We start from the raw sequence: 11,549 nt of genomic DNA, 5'->3' as shown, positions 1-11,549 counted from the left end.
ATAGATTTCCTTAACCAGTTCACTGCAGGGTGACACAAACCTGATGTCAGGAAGGGGGGAGGCGGGTGAGGAAGGGGAAGAAAAAACCCCAAAGTGTAGCCCTGGCAGCCCCAGGATTACTGCAATCCTGACCAGGATCAAATCAGCAAGATCCTCTGAACTACCTTTAGTTGCTCCTTTAGCAAGCAGGCATACAGGAAGGAGAGTGAAGAAGAAAAAACACCCCAAACCCCTGAAATTAACTACAACTAGTTCAAGAACCATTTGAGTAAGAAAACCCTCAGGGTTTCCCAAACACCAGTATTTCAAGTATAAATCTAAGTTGTTGCCTTTTTATACAGGGAGTGAACTAAATTTTATCACCAGTTTTATGGTTGGTGTTTGTAGGTCAGAAAAAAAGGTAAAACAACTTTAGCTACAAACAGAAGCTGTAACATTACTGTACCATGCTCCCCTCACCCTCAAACAAGGCCAATAAGGGACAGTTTAGTGTAAAAGGTTTTGAAACTGGAATGCTCAAGTGACACGTATTCCATTTTCCTATATAAAGCTAGTACTTAGTAGTTTTATTTGTCTTTAAGATATATGGGATGCTTTTTGCAGTTTACTGATTTTTAGTCTTTTAAGGCACTAATCTTCATTTCCCCTATGGAAGGATTATCCCTACGTCCCCTCTCCACCCTCAGCATTAATTGGAAAGGGCACAGGATTTCTGTTTGGAATGCAGTACTTTATCAGGCAACCTTTTTTCTTGTGTTAAAAAAAAAAGAAGTTATGGGTTATGTTGGAGACATTATCTACTCCTACAATTTTCTTCATCTTCCTAGCAGCATGCTGCAAGATCCACAAGCTAGTATAAATGGCATTTCACTCCCTGAAGTCAGTCACCAATAATTCACATCTTGATAAAACTGAAGGGATACTGTATCAAATGTCAATTCAATTAGCCTTCACAATAAGTCATGATGAGATTGTCTACTCAAGACAGTGTTGCCACTGAATCTCTCAACATCTACATTTGGCATATCAGAAAAAAAAAGTCCCACAGCAGCAGCCACTAAAGGGAAAATAAGACAGCCATTAGAACCCATGCAGCATATTGCAAATAATCCTGCTGAAGAGATTCATATCACCTCTTGCCAAGTATAATATTGCAAGGAAAAAAAAAAAAAGAGACTCTTTAAAGTCTTCTTTTAGAAATTTAAAGGGTATTATGAACTGCTGTCTTCCACGAGCAACAGAAACATTTTGGTTCAGTGAACTACAGGTGTTGGTTGGGCTACCAGTCCATGACAAAGTGGGAGGTCCTAAAGCGTGTGATAGTTTCGGTCTTTTGACTTGCAGAATTTGTACAGGAAGAAAATAACAGCCTGCAGGCCCAGAACAAGGACAATCCCACCTATGAAACTCGCAGCATCAAATGTAGATTTGCGTGTAGAAGGTGCAGGAGTCACAGTAGTATTTGTACCTGTTAAACACCACATCAGAGTTAGTGAGGGCACAACGCTCCCAACAGCTTTACAGATTTCAGTCCTGGCTTCCCTGCAGTAAGATGACTCAAAACATCCAAACACCAGTAAGAAAACAAAAAGTAATCAAAAGTAAAGACGTGTCAGCAGCTGCGTTTAGATTAGTGATATTGAAATTCTGATTAAATCCTGTCTGTGCAAGGCCAGAGCTATTTCTAGCACAACTGCCCAGGACCTCAATACTGACCAAGTCCCAGCTGGACTATTATTTGTACTTCAAAAGCCAAAGATTTCCTCCCTAAGCACATTATTGATATGCTCGCACTCAAAACACATTTTCCAACCTCTGCTGCTTGCTCCAGTCTCTTTGCTTAAATTCACAGTAAATTCTGTTCCATACACTCTACTTTAACCCAGAAGTTATGCTTAAAGAAATCAGCTGAAGCCCCAACACATGTGAACCTGGACTGCTGGTTTTAGAGAGCTTTACTGCAGGAGAGCTCTTCATGAAATAGCACATTCAGGTCTGGCTCTGAAATAAAATACTTCAGCTTATTCCCATCACTGCAGCCTTTTCCTTTTTTAAATAGGTATCCCATTAATATGCCACCAGTGAAAAACAAAACACCCCTTCCCAAAGATGAGTTAACAAGTGACTTGGTCACACTATTAGAAGCTGCCAAATTACTTTGACCAACATGTTTCTGACTTTTTAATCTCTCCCCAGCTAGCTCTGTTTCTCAGGGTAGTACCTCACTACATACATACACAACCTTAAAATCAGCATTAGATATACTGATACTACTTAACTGGTGTCACTCAGTAAGCCTTTAAAGATAGTGTTTTTAAAGCAACACTATTTCTAAGCATTTTATGCTTCAGTCGTGCAGTTACCTGGAACACTGGTTGTTTTGGTGGCTGAAGTAATGACGGTTGTATGCAGAGGAGCATGTGTGGTTGCATTGGTGATGTTAGCTGTTCAGGAGAAGACAGTAGATACACACCATAAACATCATGAGCAAACTTTGCAAGCGCTGAAGTTCCTACATAAATGCTTTGTCTGGATTTGCTTAAGCAAGACCAAACCTGACCTCTGACTGTACCCCACACAATTTAGGTGTTCAGCTTCGTGGCATTACGCCAAGCCTCTGTGACAAGGATTTTTTTTATTTGTTATTCAAGTATTTCAAGGTTCTCCACAGATCAGTAGGTGATTCTTCATTCAGACAAACCCACTTTTCTTCCAAACACTAATATAAATATTGGAATTTGAACAAGAATCAAGACATCTGATTCAAGACAACTGAGAACCTCCATCAAGGCAAGGGACTTCCACTAAATAGCCCTTAAAATCAGTCAATATTTATTGTGCTAAAATAGATATTCAATCTAGTACCTCCAGACCAGAGATAAACACTTACAGGATAGCAAAGCTTCCTCTTTCCGCCCTGTCCCCAAAACATTACCTATGAACAGTGTCACTGGAGTAAGCAAACACTCACTTGTAGCCAGACTGTCTCCTGAAAGCTCTTCTGTTATCAAGCCAGAACACTGGGTCTCTGACCCCCCCTCCAGATTAACCTTACCAAAAATCGATCAGTATATACCACTATGTGTCTGGGACAAGTGCCAACACTTGCAGATTTATTCAAAGCTAAACACCACCCTCCTACACATTAGGCTGTTCTGAGTATAACCAAGTACCAATTCACAGCCTCCCAGCTCATGCTTTTAAATACATTATATGTTTTTTTCCTTTTTAAGAACTTCATCATTAAGATGGCAACACACACAAAACCCCAAGTTTTTTAACTGGGCAAAAGTATCAACAACAAAACGAACTCATAAGAACCCAGGATTGGTGGAAATGACTACCCTAATTAAAACAATTACCAGAGTTTGGAAAGAAGTATTTTCTGTGAGTCTTATAAAATCCACTTCTTCCAAACCTTGGGACCATCTACCCACTTCATACATCAGACGTTTAGGAGTCATGCTACTCCAGTGATCTATGGAAAAAACCCTTGTCCTTTATTTTATTCACCAGTTCTGTTTACAGCCATTCTACTACCTTACCTATACTAGTATGAGCTGGGGTCGTGGTATTGGAAGACGCTGGGGTGGTGGTCGTGGTATTGGAAGACGCTGGGGTGGTGGTCGTGGTATTGGAAGACGCTGGCGTCGTGGTCGTGGTATTGGAAGACGCTGGCGTCGTGGTCGTGGTATTGGAAGACGCTGGCGTCGTGGTCGTGGTATTGGAAGACGCTGGCGTCGTGGTCGTGGTATTGGAAGACGCTGGCGTCGTGGTCGTGGTATTGGAAGACGCTGGGGTGGTCTTCAACCCAGGAGCTGTGAAAGAATAAAAAGTTATATTCAATAAATTAATCACAGTTATTTATCAAAAAAGCCAAACAAGAAGAAACAGCAGCAGGCTGAGGTTTAGGGAATTACCACACCACCAAGTTCTAGGCTGAAATTACAAAGCAGCTCAATGTTCAACCCACCAAAAGACCAGCAAGAGGTACACAATGGAATCCATGAAAAACCTTGACACATGCAGGCCGACCAAGACAGTGTTCAACTGACAACTCAAGATCCCTCAAAGCAAACTGTACATGCATAAGCTGTGCATGCTTGACCCAATGGGTAGCTAGGTATTCAGTACTGCTTTCCAACCTCACTACAACTAAAACTAAACCTGACATACCAATTTCAACTAGAAATCTGAGCAGTCAGACAACTGAAGCAGTATGGGGGGAAAACCCAAGACATCCTCAAGAAGTTGAAAGCTTAGCTAAAGCTTTCTGTTCTGAGAGCTATTGGTAGTTGTAGGTGCTCTCAGCTTCAGCATGTGCCCTAAAAAAACCAACACCAAAACCACAAACCAAAACCGAACAGACTGTGAAGACTTCTGCAACTTACTGTATGCACAGAGTTAACCACACACGGACAGCTTATCTAAACTCTTAATTATGCACTTCCTGCTAAAACACCATTATGTCCAGAATGCTTTCGTGTTCAGGGTCATTTAAATGCTGTTGTTTACATCTTGAAGCAGTTCTGCATGCTGGGAAACCAGAGCTGACTGTTTCCGCAGAGATAGACGGGGTGTATCAGCATCTACGTTCTCTCAGGCCCCCACTTGTACTGAGGCAGTTTAGGTTCATCTTGATGTTTTTCATTGTCAGTCCCTGAACCCAGACACTAAGAGCCAACAAGGTACCAACAAAGATCCTCAACCACAGGTGTATATCCAATGTCCTTGGATATACAGAAGCAAAAGGACAGGCACCTGAAAAGACAGCACTACAAGTTTAACAGGAACAGACTGTAGAAATTCTACTCTTATGTACAGAAGAAGGCATTTGAACAGCTCTTAGCACTCCTGATTAAGAAGGGATTGTCACAATTTCAGGAACAACACAGAAGTCCAAGTCAAGCAGGACTATTTCTGACTGACTGCCACCACAGCAGCATGGAAGTTTCACCTCAGGTGGCGTGAGCCAGCCTCTTCAGCAGCACCACTGAACTCGTCTAGACAAGAGCATTACAAATGTACAAATATCTGCACCTGAGCACATTCTGAGCATGAAAGATTTACCTTCGTGCTGCTCTATAACCCAAACCCTGCACTTCAGGACCGCACGAAGAGCTATGCTAGGTAACAATTCAAACTGAAAGGTTTGTAAGTCCATGAAACAATGGACTTCGCAGGTGAAGCTTTTTTTGTTGAATCTGAAGTTCACTGTCTCAATGATGCTGACAAGTTCCTCAGGATATGCTATATCCAACAGGAAGCATCACACATTTTGGCCTAAGAAGCCAAGGCAGTAGCCAGAGAAGTGCACCAGGCAGAATATGCCAGGCTTCTTACAGCAGCAACAGTACGCAGGTAACCAAGTGGTTACCTGTTGTGTGCCCAACACAACAGTGCATTCTAGTATCACACAGCACAATTTAAGCTGGAAGCAAAGGGCTTATTTACATACTTTCGCATGCTACGTGGATTGCAGACGGTGCATTAACAGAAGTCAACAGATGAAGGAGCCGTAAATGCAACACATTAAACAATATGAAAGCTAAATACCTAAATACTTACAACACTGTTCTTCAACTGTACAATCCTGGTGTTTCAACTCTACTTCAGTTTCATTTACACACACGTCTCCCACCACTAAGGAGAGAGGAAAGCATTTACAGCAGCAGAACTTTAAAGTATTTGAGACATTGTTCTTAAATACTAACAAACATTTCATAGGACAAACTAAATACCACCTTCTAGGCAGGATAAGCCTATTGAAGCCACTTCAATATGCAGGACTTCATTATCTCAATAATAATTAGAAATTACTAAAGCTTTAGTATTTTCTTTTACTACCACTCAAATCAACGATTGGGCAGTACTTATACACTGATATGCACCAATTTTCAATAACAGTATAGCTAGCTATTTTTTCTTCATAGCCTATACAATCAGGCAGTGTTCCTACTACTTGCAGCTTTTTTCCAAGTCAAACATTTTGCACCTCTACAACAGCATTAAAAAAACTTGACCTTGAAATTGTCGAAGGCATGGGTTTCTTATTCTCTGCCCACACACCTTTCTCCCTCAACTCAGATTTCAATTTCTCCCTCAAAGTTACACAGATCTCTGGGGTGCTTGCAGTACACACCTATTGGTCAGGCACCACATGTGGAAATCAGAAAGAGAGCTTCCTGAAGGACACATGTACTGCACAAGTTACATCCAAAATACTTGTCCTTAGTTCTAAAGCCTCATAGCTTCTGTATATAACCTTTCTTGGCCATCTACAATCAAGCGCTATGAAAATCACTATTAGAGTCAAGCCATTTCCTCCTCTAACTCTGTTTCCACCTCACGTAAGAAGTGCAAATAATCCACCTGAGGTCTACTTATGTAGTCTGTGTCAACAGCAACTTCATCTCCTCCAGGACTCAGTACCAGAGGTCACCTAAACATAGTTAACGTCCTACTCTCCTACAACAGGGAAAACAAGGCTCTGAATGAGAGCAGCTAATGCTTCTCTGACTCTGACACATTCCCTTCAGTGGGCTGCAATTCTTACTTTTAGGAACGCTCCTCCTAACTAGTCTTATTTAATGGACTCCTCTCCCTTTGGTTCAGGGGTAGCGGTTGTGACCAGGTCTAAGACAAACCTCCAAAAGGAATGTGCCACAGGGATGTGCCTGCACGTCAGACAGATTTAAGGCAGGAGCCTTAAAAATCCGGGATTACTTCGAACATGCCCTGCTGTCTCTACGTCAGAGCTTGAAGTGTTTAGCAACAGATACAATTTATGAGTACTAACTCATATGTTAATGCTCCACAGAGCATTAACAGAGTATTTGTGCAATGAACATGAATGCAGGTGAAGTAGGCCTAGTCGGGTTTAAGGTACTGCACAGCATAGCAAGCACAGCGTTGTCCTCCTTACTTCCACATTTGATCCACTTGCAGCCAACCACATCTGTCTCATTACCAATACACGAACTGCAGTTAGAGAAGTTTTCACAGATGCCTAGAAAAAAATTTAAAATAACGTATGGATTAGGATAAAATTACTAGTGTCAGAAGAGCACCTCCACACAGAGAAACAATTCTTAGATCCTTACCTTCCCGTATCTACATCTCCCCCAGGGTTAAGGCATAACCCCTCTCACTGAACTAGCCACAATTGAAAGCCATGACTCAGGAATGCATTTGACAAGACAAAACCTACTGATACTCCAAAAGCAGATCCCATGCTTACGACAAGATTTTGTCTCAAGCAACCTCTAACTAAAGTAGACTCAAGGTAATAAAGAATATACTACTCTAGTGGAGCTACCCAAGCCCACTAAATTAATTTTGCTGAAGCTCATCAAAGCCTCAGATAGCACAAGCTTTGTTCCTTTTGATTACATTTGTTCTTTAGGTAATACAGCCAGATACACATAACCCTACAGCAGAAAGCAACCAAAGCATGGGAAATAAAACAAAGTACCTAGACGACTTCACATACAAATACACACGAAGAGGAGCAGAAAGAACGTCAATCTATTGACATTTTGATGACAACAGAAGCCAGCAACCTAACCGGTCCAGCTGCTTTATGTCAATCTCAGTCCAACATCACTGCCTTAAAGCCACAATGACAACACATCCACTACCTGGATCAAACAAGATCTTCTCCCCATCTACAACTTTACAGTATTAGCTTTAATTAAGGCTTACTCATACAGCCATCATACTCAGAAAACCCATATACAACCCACAACTCCTTATGCCGTGTGCTCTCCAGTGCACTTCACATACTCCAGGCACCTTTGGGCGACCTTTCACTTTCTTCCATGAAGGAAACGGTGCTATTCACAAATCCTTGTCAATCCACGTGGTAAATTACATCTCAAGATAACAACTACAAATACAGTAACTTCAGTATTACAGTAATTTGAGTTAAGCCTGAATCCACCTGGCCTTCCTTCCTCTGGTTACAAATCAGGCCAGAAATACCGGCACTATTTCTTCACTTTCAAGAGGTGCAGTAAGATAGGAAAAGACCTTTATCCGTTTGCATCAGCAGGGCCCTGCTCCCTTCAGAAGTAAGGCACTTCAAGAGCCAGATGACAGTTTTTGGATAACAAACATAGGGTAGAGGAGGGGAGAAAAAGAAAAAAAAAAAAGATGACAAGACGACTAATTTCTTATTCTGGGTACATCACAGCACAAAACACACTCACGTCTGACAAACGAACAACGTTTGCTTCCATGAATTCCTCAGTGTTACACAGAGTTCAGCACAGTACATCTACGGAGACTGGATGCCAGTCAGCGCAGCCAGCTAACACCAGGTGCGCCAGGACTTTTAGTTTACTTTCAAAACACCTTTCTCAGGCTAGCACGGGGGAGGAACAGATTTTCCAGAGTAAGGGATCAGGAGACGTTTGTATCACAGCAAAAGGTTTCAAGAATGAGCTGTTAGCTTCAGAATCAGCGGCGGGGTGTGAGATCTCGTCCCAGCACCGCTCCTGCCTTGAAAGGGTCTCCTGGGGTCTCTATATGGCATCGTACCAAGCTCCCCGGCTCTCCTCAGCAGCAGATGCCTGCTCCTCGCTGAGAAAATAATGAATCCGGTACCATAAACTCGGCTCTGAGGCGCAGGCAAGCTCACCTTTGCTCCCAAGATAAACCCGCCTGTTATACCGGCTTTTACACCGGGCGAATTCGGATACAGCCCCTCTCCACTGAACGGGGAAGCCTGGAAACCCCAGCGCCGAGCCTGCGGCGCCGGACCAACACTGCCCTCTCCCGCCGCCCCGGAGAGAAGCTCGTTAACCTCTGACTCGCAGCACCCCTCGAGCAGGTCGCAGTTGTGCCGGACAGCGGCTTCGTTACGCGGCCGGCGGTTGGGGCTGAAGAGGAAATCCCGGCGGGCTAAAGCACGGCTCCGCACTGCTCTGCGCCCAGCGCCATTGCGCAAGGCGGCCGCGGAGCGCCCAGGCGCTCCCACAGCTACTCCTTCCCTCAGCCCGCCGGAGCGCCGGGCGCACCTCGCGGCCCTCGGCCACGTAAACGCTTCGGCCAAGAGCTCAGCGAGCCCGAGAGATCGGACAGGGCGGGTAACGAGCGGCCGGCACCGGCGCTGCTTACGTAAGCAGCTGCCCCGGTCTGGCCCCGCTTTAAGCCCGTAAGAAAGGAACGCGCCGCGTACGCTCCGCCGGACACAGCGCTGCCGGCTATTAGGCGCTTGCTACGCACCGGAGGCGGCGGCACGCCGCGCTAACGGCTTTCGCGCCGCCCGCGCCCAAACCCCCGCAGCCGGGACGGAAAACGAAAGCGAGAGGAACGGGAGAGAAGCGGGCAAAAAGCTCGGCGGGCTGCGGCCAAGGCGCCGGGGGCGGCAGCGCTGCCGCTGGGCGGGAAGCGGTGGCGGCCGAGCCGCGAGGGAGCGCAGGGCGGATCCCCCGCTGGGCGGCCGGCGCCGCGGTCCTCCCTCCTTCTACCCCCCCTTCTCCCCCCCCCGCCCTCATCCACCCGCCGAGCGCGGAGGGCTGGTGGCCCGGCCGGGACGCGGAGCCCGCCCCGCTCCCTCCAGCAAGGCCAGACGGCGGGCGGGGCTGCCCCGTCAGCAGCTGCCGGGCGGCGGGAGAGGGGGTCGCGAGGCACTTACCCACCGTCGCAGCCCCCGCGGACAGCCCGCAGAGGCAGGCCAAGCAGACGGCGGCGAGAGAGAGCAGCAGTACCCGGCCCATGACGGCAGTGCGGCGGCGGCGAAGCGAGGAATGAACTGCTCCCGCTCCTCAGCGCGTCCCCTCGCCACACTCCGCTCCCGCTCCCTCCGCGCACCCTCTGAGCGCTGCCGCCCCGCCCCCTGGCCTCACGTGAGCGACGCCGCATTGAGCTGACGCTGGCCCCGCCCCCAGAACGATCGGGGCCGTGGCGTGGTCCCACCCAGCCCCCTCCCCCTTGCAGCTCGGCGGGCAATGGAACGGTCTTCACCATAACGCGGCGTTCCTCCCCTACGTGACCCCGCCGCCCCGGGAGAGCGTTTCCCGCGTGTCACAGGCTGCCCGACCGACTCCCCAGCGGCGGCCGTTCATTGGCTCGGGGCGAGGCGGGGGGCGGGGCACACAGCTCTCCTCGGTACGTGAGGGGAGGAGGGAGGCAGCTGGCGGGGTTTGCGCCGGTCAGCGGAGACCGAGAGTCTTCCCCTCCCACCACCCTTCCTCGCACCCACTGGCCGCCTCGGGGGAGCCGGCCGTGGCGTGGTGCCGCTCCCTCCCTAGCGGGATGGCCACCGGCCATGGCGGCCGCTCTGACACGGGGCGGGGTCGGGCCGGGAGGGCTCCCGGCAGAGGGTTTTGCGATCGTTCGCGTTGCCCGGGCCTGGCCTCCTAGGGGAATGCGGGTGTGTGTGTGTGTGTGACTGCTCGCCGCTCCGTAGGGTGATCCCGGCCCCGGGTCTGCAGCCTGTTGTCGGGGCCGCTGCGGCTTTCCCTGAAATCGCTGAGGCAGAGCTGCTCGCGCCTCGTCCCCCTGCTCCCGCTTCGTCCCCCCGTCCCGCTTCGTCCCCCCGTCCCGCCTCGTCCCGCCGTCCCGCCTCGTCCCCCCTTCCCGCCTCGTCCCCCGGCTCCCGCCTCGTCCCCCTCCTCCCGCCTCGTCCCCCGGCTCCCGCCTCGTTCCCCTGTCCCGCCTCGTCTCCCTGCTCCCGCCTCGTCTCCCTGCTCTCGCCTCGTCCCCCTGTCCCGCCTCGTCCCCCTCCTCCCGCCTCGTCCCCCGGCTCCCGTGCCCCGCCGACTCCAGTGCGGGGTTTTGCGCTGGGTTTCTCTCACGGAATAACTCCCGCTGGCGTGAGGTTCGCTTGCTGCTTTCCCTCCCCCTCCTTTTCGACCCGGAAAAGATTTAAGGGAATAGTAGAGTAAATTCTGCTCAGTAATAACCCCACACGGGGCTCGGCTGGCAGCACGCGCCGGTTACGTGTTGCTGTCGGAGCGCGCGTGCCGTGTCAGGAGGGCGCGAGGCGCTGCGAGTCCCTGAGGAAATGCCCATGGCGCTGGAGAGGGAGCACGGTGAGAGCTGTGACCTTCACTGGCCACCGCCCGCTGTCCTGTAATCAGCACTGGGAGAAGGACGTTTGGGGATCCCATCACAGAGGAGAGTCTCCCTTCCGCCTATTTTTGGTCTCTCTGTCCTTTGTATTCCCCTAAATCAGCCTGGGTCGGTACACACCATCGACAGTGGACTCTGCAAATAAAAACCTGTTTGTGTAAACCTGCCTCAACGTTTTGTGCAGTGCCAACACAGGCAAATGTTGGGAAACCAGGGCAAATACTGACGCCTGCTTGTAATTGAGGAGACGCAAGCAAGAGCTGTAAAGCAAATTTTAGAATGGCTCTCATTTGAGAAAGGCACCGTAGGAATGAAAGGACAGGGGAAAGAGAAGAGTTATAATCAGGAAAATTCTCCTGTTCTCCTCAGTGTGAGCTGGGCTTGGGCAGTAAAGAGGAGACTACGGAATGAATTTCTTGATCTTCCATTTTACTTTCTTTCCTGGAGGCGTTTTACTGCCAAGAGCCCAG

General features: G+C 48.4%; 1 protein-coding gene across 1 annotated transcript; it reads right to left on the bottom strand.

Annotated features, from left to right (window-relative positions):
• Positions 1 to 729: 729 nt before the first annotated feature.
• On the bottom strand, positions 730 to 9,746 carry CD164 (CD164 molecule). Its single transcript, XM_084261957.1, has 4 exons — positions 9,641 to 9,746; positions 3,546 to 3,818; positions 2,364 to 2,444; positions 730 to 1,468 (listed from the first exon to the last, which is right to left on the bottom strand). The coding sequence occupies exons 1-4, from the start codon at positions 9,720 to 9,722 to the stop codon at positions 1,308 to 1,310; spliced, it is 597 nt and encodes a 198-aa protein (XP_084118083.1). The 5' UTR covers positions 9,723 to 9,746; the 3' UTR covers positions 730 to 1,307.
• Between the last annotated feature and the right edge of the window lie 1,803 nt (positions 9,747 to 11,549).

This window comes from Gallinula chloropus (assembly GCF_964237585.1).
Source record: "Gallinula chloropus genome assembly, chromosome: 3".
NCBI lineage: Eukaryota > Metazoa > Chordata > Aves > Gruiformes > Rallidae > Gallinula > Gallinula chloropus.
Note: the sequence above shows the minus strand (reverse complement) of the source record. Positions and strands in the feature narration are given on the sequence as shown.